Source organism: Xenopus laevis, chromosome 4L, assembly GCF_017654675.1.
Source record: "Xenopus laevis strain J_2021 chromosome 4L, Xenopus_laevis_v10.1, whole genome shotgun sequence".
Classification (NCBI taxonomy): Eukaryota; Metazoa; Chordata; class Amphibia; order Anura; family Pipidae; genus Xenopus; species Xenopus laevis.
This window is the reverse complement of record NC_054377.1, coordinates 111,146,958-111,160,929: the sequence shown is the minus strand read 5'-3', so window position 1 is coordinate 111,160,929 and position 13,972 is coordinate 111,146,958. Positions and strand designations below refer to the sequence as shown.

Genomic DNA, 13,972 nt, shown 5'->3' with positions numbered 1-13,972 from the left:
TAATGTGCAAAAATAGTTGGAATATATACATTTGCAGAATGAGTATTCTGACAGCATCTCCTGACAGAACAGGTCAGCAAAAAACACCACCCTATATCTGCCGTATGTTGCTAATGAAAAGCAGATAATATAGCAAAATATTCTGTATTGGTGGGTACTTTGAACTAAGATTACTATTACAGCTATTTAAAAGTGAAAAGTCATGCGTTATTTTATGCTGTGAAGTAGTTTCTAAAGGGTCTGCACCTTTTATCACATGTTATCACATTTAATTTCTATTTAAAATGACAGATGCAAGAGCAGAGCCATGAGGTTTGTTTTGCCCAGGCTTAGTACTTTCTTGCATCTCTCTGTCCTCTCTCTTTAGAGTTATGGAGTGTTGGGTCTCCTTCTTTAACCACTGTGACATGACAGGCCTGCTTGCCAATTTTAGCAGTTTGTCTTAACTACTGTTCATTTTGCATCTCAAACTTACACTACTCCTCTAATAATTCTACTCTGCTTTTCTGTTTCTCCTTTCTACTATCCTTCTGTTTCTTCCACCTTTCTCCCTGTCCTCTTCCTCCTGCTCTCCTGTGTAGCCAATTTCCAATGCTGAATATTTAAAGGGGTGGTTCACCTTTAAATTAACTTTTATTATGTGATAGAATGGTAAATTCTAACTGGTCGTCATTTATTTTTCATAGTTTTTGAATTATTTGCCTTCTTCTTCTGACTCTTTCCAGCTTTCAAATTGTTCAAATGTATTGTTACTTTTCATTACTCATCTTTCTATTCAGGCCTCTCCTATTCATGTTCCAGTCTCTTATTCATATCAATGTATGGCTGCTATTGGAATTTGGAGAGCTGCTGAATAAAAAGCGAAAAAATGTAAAAACCACAAATAATTACGAAAAGCGAATATTCTGAGAATATCACTCTCTACATCATATTAAAAGTTAATTTAAAGGTGGACAACCTCTTCAAATGCTCAGACTTCTCACAGATGTGCAGCAGCCATTACTAGATCTTACAAGCTAGACATCTAATAACAGATTTCAGGCAACAGCAGTGGAAACCCTACTTTAAGTATCAGTTTCCACAGATAAATTGCTGTATATCTCAAAGACCATAGGTCATTGGGGGAAAAAACAGATAAATAATAAAGTGTAGTATTTCAAATTAAATTTTTGCACATGCACTTGATCAAAAGTGATCTGTAAGTGCTTAAATTCACCCAAAATTTGTTTTGTGCCACCTTAGAACAGATATATCCTGCGAAATACTATTCCCTTAGGACAGAGGGTGTTATTGTGCCTTTAAATGGTTGAAATTAAACCTGTGGTGTCTAGTTGTAGTTCAACAAGAGCCCACACTCCAATTCCTAGTGAGTCTGGCAGGCGTTCATACTTACAAACAGTAAGTTAGAAAAAGACACTGATAATGCATTCCCGGTTCTCTTCTAGTCTTCTTTCATCCTTGGGTAAAATGAAGCAACATATGTGGAAGCGTTTATACAAGTTTAATAAACAAATAAGATTACACTCACAAAAGTTTCTTCAGTAAAATCGCTAGAAAATAATGCAGCGTATCCGTATGGGTTCCGTGTTCTTAAGCGTCGCTCTCAGTCCAACACGTTTGTCTCGGATCTCCGGCCGCCGCTTCCACACTCCCGTGTCACCGCTGACAAGCTTCCCCAACTTTCTTTCTCCAATGAACGATGTCCTTACTTCTGGTTGGTTGCTTCTTTCACCCACAAAAAACTTTATTGTTCCCAGAGCATACAGTATGTCCCTCGTAATGGGTTTTTATCTTGGAAAAAGTCAGTGTACATTGTTGCAAAATAACATCCTGCACATAAAACAAAAATACTCATAAAAAGGCCCTAAGATTAGAATCAACATTTAAACCATGGGGGGACAGGGATTTTAGCCTAGGGATCCACCAGCTTTCTTTCCGTAATGTGTTATTCACCATGTTACCCCCCCTCCAATTGTTTGGAACCCTTTCAATTCATAACCATTTCAGGTCTTTTGGATTTTGAAGATTTGTTTTTCCAAAAAATGTCTAGATACAGAATGTTTCATAAATCCTTTACATATGTTGCTAACGTGTTCGCCTATTCTTTCTTTTAATTTTCTGTTTGTTTTACCTACGTATTGGAGGTCACAAGGGCACTCCAGCAGGTATATCACGTTTGTAGTGTCACAAAGGGATTCAACATACAGAAAATTAAAAGAAAGAATAGGCGAACACATTCACAACATATGTAAAGGATTTATGAAACATTCTGAATCGAGACATTTTTGGAAAAACATAATCAAAATCCAAAATACCGGAAATGGTTAGGAATTTACATATTTGACAAATTTTGGGTGAATTTACAGATCACTTAGTGCATGTGCAAAAATTTAATTTGAAATACTACACTATAGTATTTATCTGTTTTTTTCCCCTCAATGACCTATGGTCTTTGAGATATACAGCAATCTGTGGAAAGTGTCTATCTGAGGGTGGAGGAGAGCCCTTTTTTGATTGCCAGATCAGATCGGGAGACACCGTTCGTTTTAGAGGATATAAGTATCAGTACCATGTGCTAGATCTTGGCCCTACCTGCATAAAAACTCAATTTACTCTCTGGATGTGAAAAAAGCCTTAGTCCAATTATAAACAAACCCCCTCTAATAAATAAGACCATTTGCATGTATATAGAAAGGCTGTTTCTTTCTTTTTTTAATATGTACTTTATTGGATGGATGTCGTTGAAATTACATGATTGTGACTGATGGATACTGTAAAGGAGACCCGCATTGAAACAACTTTAATCCACAATATTTAATTACAAAGCAGCATTTTCAAAAGCTTTTCTAATCTGTAAGTGCTATTTATTATATGTTGTACAGTACACAGTGTTATTGAGGCACACAAGCTCAGCAAAGTAATGTAATGCAGGGCACCTCTTTGTACTAAATGTCATGTTCCATTACTCCATTACTGGAAACCAAAATCAGTGATAATAAACAACAGCGGCATATATTTGGCCTTTAAATTAATTGCCCAATAGAATAGTAATTAACATTAGAATATAGTGCAGAATAATTAGAAATCATTTAATGCTTGTAAAGTATTGTTTTATATTGATAATAAGTAACAACGTTTGTACTAGTTACAAGTAGCAACTTATTTTTGAGTTCCAACAGGAGACTGTTGTGCTACTATGAGTTAATTAGTATAGCACAGATACACTTGTGTAAAATAGTATTTGGTGAAACCTTAAAGTCATATGAGAGGACTGAGTACTAAACAGTGCCGGATGCAATGTAAGCAAGCACACCAGATCCCAAGGGATGGAAACGTCCATTTATTCTGGAGACTTGCTTAGCCAACATGTTTCATATGCTACTGCATGCTTAATAATGGCTAACCCACGATTAGATGGGCAGTAGCACGTAAAATATGTTGGGCTAAGCAAGTCTGCAGAATAAAAAACATCCATATATCTACTTTTTTCTGGAGTGTTAGTTTATACTGAATTTAGTAAATATCTGCTACAAGTCTAGGAACATGCACCCTGAGCCCTTGTCAGTCTTGGACCATGGAGACACTTTATCTGTTTTGTATGTATTAAACAGTACAGGTATGGGACCTGTTATTCAGAATGCTTAGGACCTGGGGTTGCCTGGATAAGGGATCTTTGCATAATTTGGATACCTTAGACCTGCTAGGAAATGTTTTATGCATTAATTAAACAAAATATGATAGTTTTGGCTCCAATAATAATAAATTATATGTTAATTTGGATCAAGTACAAGGTTTTATATGTTAATTATTTAATTAAAATGGAGCCTATGGGAAATGTAATGTAATTCTAGATTTGGGTTTCAGGATAACAGATCCCATGCCTATACCATCAGATGCTTGAATCTGAAATGTCACCAATAAAATGATGTAGTATTAAAACAAAAGGAGAATTAGTCAGTGCTGTTATTGGCTGTGGCCCCCCAGCTGCTGATGGACTATATCACCACAAGTTACTTTTTTCAGCGGTTACAGACTTTAGGAAATTCATGAAATGCTGGCAAGATTTATAATTTTTTTAAAGCACAAATAAATGCTTTGTGCTGCCTTTTAAACAAACTGATAGGAAGCTCACACTCCCATAGGGAAAAGGCTAAGAAACTTTGGATAGCCGTCAAACTCTGCGCTGAGGGAACGGAAAGTGACAAAGCGTGAATGATGCAAGATACAGGCTTTCCTAAAAAGGCTCCTATGAAACCTGACTCATCTCTCAGCCTCAAGAAGCTATGGGGACAGACACGACCTAATGAGACCTTCTGACTCAATGTCGTTGAGATGGAAACCACTGCCAAATTCAAATTCTTCCTGACAGATCAGCTTCTCGTAGGGAATGTGAGGTCCTTGTTGTTAGTCTAGAATACTCTCTGATACGATTATGTAGGCAAGGTTCCCTCTCATAAAGATTTCCGTAGCATCTTCGAACTCCCAAAGTTCCTGCTTGACATTAATTTTCATGACACTTGGGAAGCACATACAGTATTGGGCATTCTTGTTCTTAACCGTCCCACTTCAACATAATATTTAAAAAATGTTATGGTCTTAGGTGAGAACATGGAGTGATCTGCATATGTTACAATGAAAAGCACTCATATAAAAAAAACTTCCAGCTCCAATAAATCAGAATGTACATGATTTCTACAGCTTAAACTACAAATACTGTATGTAGGAAAGGGCATATTATATACAAACAGTATATCCCAACTAACAGTACCTATGTGTACCAGTACCTATGTATTTGTGCTAGTGATACATCTCAGGGATTAAAATCATTGCATATATTTAACAAAGAGAAGGTACAGGTTAGGACCTGTTATCTAGAATGCTCAAGACCTTGAGTTTTCCATCTTTCCATAATTTGGATCTTCATACCTTAAGTCTACAAAAAATATTTAAACATTAAATAAACCAAAAAGGATTCTTATCACCAAGAAAAGGAAATTATTTTGAAAGTTTGAATTGTTTGGATAAAATGGAGTGTATGGGAGATGGTCTTCCCATAATTTGGAGCATCTGGATAACTAGATTCCAGATAACGGATCCCATACCAGCCTATATAAAATATAAATATATATTTTTTCATCTCGATTTGTTTAATACATCGACAGAGTTTACATTTCTAAATGCACATTACAGTAAGAGCAAGCTGCATCTTGTTTAACGCTGAGCAGACCAGTGCCATTATATCTCCCTATAAGGACACAAATCACTCTTATTTCAAAGAACAAGCTGTAACTTGTTTCACTAGTATCAAAGCTGTGCTCATCTAACACTTATTAAAAAATAAAAATTGCTCTTGTTTTAAAGGTTTTGTACACCTTTGAAATATCCCATGGAGGATTCATCATCATTTATTTATATAGTGCCGACAAGATACACAGTGCTTTACCCTAGTTATAACAAACAAGGAATAAATGGTGGATAACAAACAAGGGTTACAAAGTACAAAGTGCCAGATTGCAGGGGGTTGAGAAGGGAGTTGTGAGTGAGATGCTGGATCAGGTATTTGTAAACAAGCCTTTCTAGTAATTTGGATGTGAATGGAAGAAGGGAAACCGGTCGATAGTTAGCGGGAGAGTTGGGATCAAGGGAAGGTTTTTTAAGGATAGGAGTGATTAGTGCTTGTTTGTATAAGGATAGAAAAGTACCAGTAGAGAGTGAAAGATTAAATAGGTGGGTAAGTGCAGGAGAGAGTGTATCAGAGATTGGATAGAGGAGACGAGAGGGTATGGGGTCAAGGGAACAGGTGGTGGGTTTTGAGCAGGCTAGAAGTTTGCTAATTTCATCTAGTGTTGCAGGGGTGAAGGAGTGCAAAGTGAATGTGAGTGGACTGCACGTTAGTCTGAGATTGTTGTCAGACGGTATGCTCAGCCTTATGAGATTGGTTTTCTCATTAAAAAAATGAGCAAGATCTTGGGCAGTTACATTAATGGATGGAGGGGGCATAGGAGTGAGAAGAGAAGTATTGTTCTTTAGCTAATGATAGAGCTTGATTGTAGCAGGAGAGCACGAATTGGAAGTGGATGAAGTCAGGATCAGTTTGTGACTTTCTCTATCATCGCTCAGCTGATCTACAACAACTTCTGAGGTACCGAGATACACTAGTGTGCCAGGTAGCTGGTCGTCTGTGACGGGTGGTAGAAGGAGCAAGAGCTGTTGAAAGGGCATCGTTGTAGAGAGAAGCTGCCATATTGGGACTGGAAAGATTGCTAATATGAGAGATGGGTTGTGCTGATACTGTTGATAATTGTTGTGGATCAAAGGTGTTAAGGTTTCTGTATCTGTGGGGAGAGACAGATGGTTGTGCAGATGAAAGTATTATCTGAAAGGAGAGTAGGTGATGGTCAGATAGGGGTAAGGAGAGTTAGTAAGGTTGGATGGGCGGCAGGAGTGGCAGAATATAAGATCAAGAGCATGACTCTCGATGTGGGTAGGTGAGTCGGTCCACTGAGAGAGACCAAATGAAGCTGTTAGAGAGAGGAGTTTAGAGGTGGCAGGAGAAGCAGAGTTGTCAATGGGGATGTTGAAGTCACCTAAAATGAGAGCAGGTGTCTAATTGGAGAGAAAGTATGGAAGCCAAGCAGCAAAGTGATCCAAAACAGTAGAGTAGGGATCAGGTTGGCAATATATGAGAGCAACACGCAGAGAGATTGGAGAGAACAAACGTATGCTGTGGACTTCAAAAGACGTGAAGGAGAGAGAAGTTGGTGTAGTTAGATTTTGAAACCTACATTTGGGGGAGAGAAGAAATCCTATCCCACCGCCATGACGCCCATCTGGTCTATGGGTGTGACTAAGTGAGAAGCCTCCATAGAATGGGACCATAGTACAGAAAAAAATATGGCTACAACATTTGAAACTAGTAGTAACAATAATAGTGTTAGCAGGGAATAATGCAAAGGTAGAAATAGCAAAGCACTGTTTGTAATTATCAGGGTATGGCTGAACCCTTATTAGAAACAGTGTTAGAATTCCGAGAGGCAGATATGTACTATAAACCGGTTTGGCATTGCTCGTACAAGTTGCAATGAAGGAAATGACATTTCAGGAATAACAATTCAACAACGGACCTGTAAGATTGATGGCAGCTGTCCCTAAACCTTTGCATTTACTGTGATATCCCAAGCAAGTCCAACCTATTTACATACACAGTCCATGCCCCTTCTAATGGTAGGCAATCAGATCGGGAGATTTATTTCCACCAAGCTTCTTCTGTATGCACACAGCACCATCAAGCATTAAGAACTGCTTCTCTCCAAAGTGCTTGCATCTGAAGCACATAACAAAACCATTAATCATCCTCAATCACATGCTCCCACGTTAGGGCTCTTTTGCACTGACCTCTTTCTTCTCCCACTTGCTTCTATATTGTACTATATTGAGTGTATAATGAAAGCACAGCGAATGGAAACGGGTCTAGTAAGGCCATGGGAGTTTATGGAGGAGTGGGTCTCTTTCTGCACTGCATTGCTGTATACAGCATTTTATTTCAAACACAACATGTACTAATCATTGCAGAATCCACTGTGTCCTAAGCTCACCGGGGACCCACAACCAAATGCCAAGTTTAGCATCAGTTTTTGAAAGGCTGTCTATGGGAGCAGAGTTCATTAATATGAAGGATTCATTTGGGGTGTCCACAAACACCAATGTACATATATACTCTTGGCGGAAGATTCCCTAAAGGGCAAAGTGACTAATGCTAGCGAAAACTCGCCAGCGTGACGTCATTTTGGAACTTTGCCGATTTTCTAACAGGCGCAGGCGGCACTTCACTAGCGAAGGAGATAGACGCTATCGTTGCTTTGCACTCTAACACCAGGCGAATTTTTGTAACTTGGCAAATTCACTAAGATGCGGATTTTACTGAATGTTACCTCATTCGCCAGACTTGCCTTCGCCAGCTCAAACCAGGCGAAGTGAAATAGAGGGCATAGGACTTCCTCAATTTTTCCCAAAAAACACTGCAAAGGTCCTTAAAAAATTTTTTGGGTAACCGGGTTCACCGCTCCATTTTCTAACATATGGAACATAAACTATACAGTGGGCTCATGTGTAGGGCAATATAACAACTATATTTTCTTTATTAAGGTTCCCTGGACTGCAACATATACGTCCATGTAACTTTATCATTTCCCGCAGTATGCAAATTAGGCAACGCTAGCGCATCTTCGCTTTAATTGCCGAAGTAACGCTAGCAAAAATTCCCCAGTGTTCGGCGCCCTGGACGCTACTTCGCACTTTAGTGAATTGGGGTTGTCCTAGCGAATTTAAGCCTGGCAAAGTCTGGCGATGGGTGCAAAGCGGTCGCTGGCGCATTTTCGCCGTTTAGGGAATTTGCCCCTTGGATTATAACTAAATGATATTGCTGAATAGAAGGACGTGTGATCAAATAATTAGCCCATTTTTTACCTTTTCACTTTTTGCACAAACTGTATTAGTGAACTGGATAAGAGATCTCTCTTTAATCTGGATCACCATACCATAAGTCTCCTGAAAATAATGTAAACAACAAAAAAACAATAGGTTTGTTTTGCCACCAATTGGGATTCATGCAGATAATTTACAAGGTGCTCTTTTATTATTACAGTGACACTTTAAAAAAAAAAAAACATTTAGGGGCCAATTCATTAACTTCGAGTGAAGGATTCGAAGTAAAAAAACTTCGAATTTCAAAGTGTTTTTTGGGCTACTTCGACCAACAAATGGGCTACTTCGACCTTCGACTACGACTTCGAATCGAAGGATTCAAAGTAAAAATCGTTCGACTATTCGACCATTCGAGAGTCGAAGTACTGTCTCTTTAAGAAAAAACTTCGACCCCCTAGTTCGCCACCTAAAAACTACCAAATCCAATGTTAGCCTATGGGGAAGGTCCCCATAGACTTGGCTAAGTTTTTTGGTCGAAGGATAATCCTTCGATTGTTGGATTAAAATCCTTCGAATCGTTCGATTCGAAGGATTTAATCTTTCGATCGAAGGATTATTCCTTCGATCGTTAGATCAAACTTTTTGCGCAAAATCCTTCGACTTCGATATTCGAAGTCGAAGGATTTTCATTCCCAGTCGAATATCGAGGGTTAATTAACCCCTGATATTCGACCCTTGATGCATCGGCCCCTTAACTATTATTATGTATTTGCTTGTTTGCTTAAGGGAGATGGGCTTCTCATATTTCTGGATGACAGGTTTCTGTATAAGGGATCTCATACCTGTATTGTATTTTCTATTATTATAGTTCAGTTTTAGGAAAGGAGAGTGAAAATTATGGAGACGCTACAAATACTGTAGAAGTCTTTCCATTGGAGAACCTAAAATTATACTGAATATGAATATAAAGTTTTCCCTTTGTGGATAATTTCAGCTTCACTAAATATATTTTAAGCCTACTGGGATTCCTAACAATGTCCCAGCAGTCTGAATTTTATCACATTTAGTAACCTTCTAGAAAACTTCTGCTAAAAATAAGTAACCCCAAAAATGTTTTGGGTAAAAAAGGAAACAGAAATTAATTTTAAGGTTATTGATGTACAATCATTTCTGCTTTATATAAATTGCAAAATAATGCTGAAAATTTTCTAGATATTAACCTGGTCTTTTTTTTCCTAATTAGTAATAATGATTACTTCTGAGAACAGCAATTATTTGTAAATGTGCTCCTCCAATCACATAACTAAAGTAAGCAATAGTCTACTTAAGTGTTGCTCCCGTACTCTTTCTACATTTTAATGTGCAATTGTCTCACCTTTTATTACATTGCCTGTATAGGCTTGTGAGACACGTTTTCTTATTCTTTTATATAGACATAAAACAAGCACAGAAAGTGATGGTAAAGATCTGGCAGAACCTCACCAGGGCCCCATACCTGGCTGATAAGCTGCAGACATGGTCTGTACAGGCCAAGTCAGCAGCTATTATCATCCGGTGTATGGCTAGTGTAACTATCTGATTTAAATATTTTTTTTCAAAAATAGAGGCAGTTCACTGTATATATTCTCCTGTGTGCCGCTGTCTTGACTGAAAAGACTAAGTTGCTAGAGTGCTTTGAATAGAAGATGCTCGGGTCATAGATGTTCTAGAGAATCTATTCCATTTCTTTTTTGTGGTTTGTGCGCTCAGTTATGGAACTTGTCAGTAAATAAAATGTGAATTGTTGTGTATGAAAGGAAAGAAGCTGACCTGCAGATGTTGACATTATTGATCACAGTGTTCAGGAACGTGCTGTAGAAATATGAGTTTTTTTTATAATAATCGTAATACTGTATGAAATGTAATACAAACTAGAGATTGTTCTCTTTTTCGATTGCATGCTCTTTTGGGCATGGCCCTCTTTACCTTTTGGTTATTGGTGTTGTTTTATGTTTTCCTGTAATTTTAATATGTACACCCATTAATTGTACAATGCTGTGTTTTATAGATACTAATAATAATAATAATGTTTTGCAAACAGATAATGCAAAGGGATGTAAATAAGTGTAGTGCCCTGCACAGGCTCCCTGCCCCTAGTATTTTGTCTTGAGGAATTCTGGGTATGTTATCTTTAATGAAATCCTAATTTGACTTCAGCTAAATGTCATGCTTTGGTGAAAATCTGCTGTTTGCTTAATTTTTAAATGAATAATGCTTTTTCTGAGTATAATAACCATGGCGTAAGTTTAAACTATATCATTTTCAGATAGCATCTGAATCAATCTTAAGAAGGAACAGAAAAGAACTTTGCTGGTATATGATTATGATTAATATTCTAGCAACTATGTATCAGCAAGTATTGCCTTTCTGTAGACAACTTGTTGCATGGCATTGTCCCATCCAGAAGTCATGGGGAAACAGTTAAGTTAGGCACAGGGTTCTTTAACTTGGATGTATTTTTTTTAGCCTGGCAGAAAATGAACCAATTCTGAGAAATCAATTAAAATTTTAAAGATGTTTACAGCAGTCCTTATGGATGCATTCAGGAGTGGAAAGAGAAGCTTGAGCAATGGTTTGTGGTGGCTTTTAACACTAGACATGGGTGGCATGGAATAGAAGTGGCTTTGGGATAAAGAAATTAGAGGGCTCATTCACCTGAGCATTTAAATCTGCATTACCACGGGCAACAAATCTCTCCAATATGCTTTCCCATCAGCAATAAAGTAAATTGCCATTGGGAAAACGTACGTGGTGCTTCTTTTTCCGAAGTCAGGAAACTTCATGAGGCAACTTTGGAAATCAAAGCACCGCATATATTTTCACATCGCCACTTTATTACCGATGGGAAAGCATTTCAGGGAGACGTCACGCACTGTAGCACAGATTTCAACCGTGTGCAAGTACCCTTACAGAACAAGCGGGACTTTTCCCACTTTGATAACGAGCTTTGTACAAACAAGATCCTTCCTGCCCCCTAGTGCAGCCTTTGTCTAACGCTTACAGGAGGAATGGGTCATTAAATATGCGGGTTTATCTGTGGACTCATATTTAATTAACTGCCTTATCCTCCTACAATTGCTCTGAAAAGGTAGAAAGTTGCAAAATGAAAGCATCATTTAGCTTTGCCATTTAGCTTCAGTGTGCCCTGCTTAATATATGAAATAACAAAAACACATTTTCTTATTTAACACAATAGGCAAACAGTATTTTCTGCACAAGCTATTTAACTTATGATGAATACAGGGAGTATACTGCCCCATTTAAACCCACCCAGAACAGCAGCATATCCACTGAGCTGGCAGCCTATCTCTAGCAATGGAATATTAACTGGTATCGGTTAGGAGTATCAACATTAAATAAACAGTTTAAAGCATCTGCCCACAATGAGCAGAATCTATAGGGTAAAATGTAATGTTGTGGACTAAGCTATAACCTGTCCATGGTGACTTTCAGCTCCCTCCTCACGGAGGTGAATAGAGCACAGAAAGATGATCTCTATAAAGGGACCTTCTATAATAATGTGTGTGACAAAATGTAATAAAACAGAAGAGTGACAGCACACATTTGGTTCACTTTTGCTCTAAATGAACTTACCATGTAACTCTATAGGAAAAAGGGAGTTCAGCTATTCCTTCAACTTTATCTTTTCTGATGGTTTCAGTTTCAACGACCCAATGACTTCTCTCCAGCTTTTCGATTTGGAACTGTTCCTAATGGCAGCACAGAGAGGAATATCCGTAACAACTACCTGGAGATGCACTCGTACATGGTTAAGTTCAATCAGCGGTCGGTACAGGATGCTCTCCTCTCTCTAAAGACTGGGTAAGTGTCATTTCATTGGATATATATTTGCCTCCATACCTTGGGGACTAAATCAGCCCCTCCGCCAATAGCTCAGCTAATCAAAAAGTGATCATGACAATTTAGACTTTATGGATAAGTGCAGCTCTGCTTGGATAAAAAGGCATAAACTTGGATACTGTTTGATATACAAACTTGACCCAAATCATGTTCTTCCTCAATTGGAAGAATAAAAACTGCACATGAATTTTGGTGTCAGTGCTTGTGCAGTTGTGAATGTTCTACCATTTTCCATCTCGAGAAGGGGTAATGTAAATATTGTACTGTATATGCAGATAAGTCATACAGTAGGGTAGATACTGCAAGTGAATCTATTATCATCTATCATGATCTTAAACATGCAGTATGATATATGGGTCATTTAATGATTGTACTGAACTGCAGTTCACTAAAATTCATCTGTTTTTCAGAAAGTGTTTAGTTTATTATAGATTAATGGAGGAATGTAAAAGTGGTTGCTACCGCAACTTGTAATTTGTTGCAATTTGAATAAATGCTCGCAAAGGAACAATTTTGCTTTCGGAAACACTTTGCCCCTCACACGACAATGATTGTGAATTTTATAGTTTGCTCCAGTTTGCAGTGTATGTAATAACATTTCTTAATGAAAAATGTTACGTTTGCTCCAAAATGTTACGGCACCTTCAAGCTTCAAAGCCTAATGAAGCTTGTTACATTGCGACATGCACATTTTCATTTGCAAATTTGTTCTCTTCGCGAATTGTTTTACTTTTCTCCCTAAGAGACAAATAGGGGGAATGTAATATTGGTTGCTAAAGCAAAAATCATTCACAATTCATTTACATGCGAAGAAATGTAGAATACTTAGTAGAATAGTGATTGCGAATTTTAAAATTTGCGATAGCGTGCAGTGTATGTAATAAAACGTCAATGAAAAAGTTGTTAGGTTTGCTCCAAAAGTTTACGGCACCTTCAATCAGGTGTTAAAGGAGGAGGAAAGCTTAAAGGCCAGGTGACGTTGGCGGTGGGTAACGTAGGGGGCGGGACTGATGATGTGGTGATCAGCGATTGGGCATGTCTTTCACTTAAATGTCCTGTCCAGATTTCCTAATTTGGAAATCCAAAGAGGCACTTTTCACCCGGGCAATCCTTCCAAAAACCGGGCTGTCAGGGTGAAATCCAGACAGGTAGCAACCCACTCTGACAATGACATGCATGTGCCCTGAATAGATAGATATTTGTTCTGCAGCAGGGATATACTTTTCAGGGCAGCTTGGCACTTATTTTTAAAAACGATTAAAGTTCCAGAATTACTGAAAAACTGCATGAAGAATTAACTGCTGGTAAGTTTATAACTTAATAACTACTGAAAAAGGCCGAATCCTGGCCAAATCCCGAACCGAATCCTGGTGCATCACTAGTTGCAACCCTAGTTAGGCCCCTGCTCACAACCTAACTTTTTTAGTAACTCACACATGCTTTCATTTCCAGACTGAGAGCAGGAACAATTGATCGATCAGTGTATATGTGCAAAGTGGCCATACACTGCCAGTTCCGCTTGTTTGGAGAGGTTCTGAATAAGATAATATCAGGCTGATTCAGTTACCCATGGGCAGGACCAAATCAGACTGATCTGATTGTTCTTTTTTAGAGCTTTCAAACTCTATTATGAAACTATTTTTTAACG

The 13,972-nt window shown here is 38.1% G+C and overlaps 1 protein-coding gene and 1 long non-coding RNA gene across 3 annotated transcripts in view; one reads left to right on the top strand and one right to left on the bottom strand.

Moving 5' to 3' along the window:
* LOC108714460 overlaps positions 1 to 13,972 on the bottom strand; it is a 93,609-nt gene that overhangs the window by 21,631 nt on the left and 58,006 nt on the right. The window lies entirely within an intron of this gene.
* Positions 1 to 13,972, top strand: part of grin2b.L (glutamate receptor, ionotropic, N-methyl D-aspartate 2B L homeolog) — a 281,365-nt gene that overhangs the window by 256,806 nt on the left and 10,587 nt on the right. For both annotated transcript variants that reach the window (XM_041589078.1, NM_001112897.2), the window contains 1 exon segment: positions 12,125 to 12,285. In XM_041589078.1, the coding sequence (XP_041445012.1) occupies positions 12,125 to 12,285 (161 nt within the window).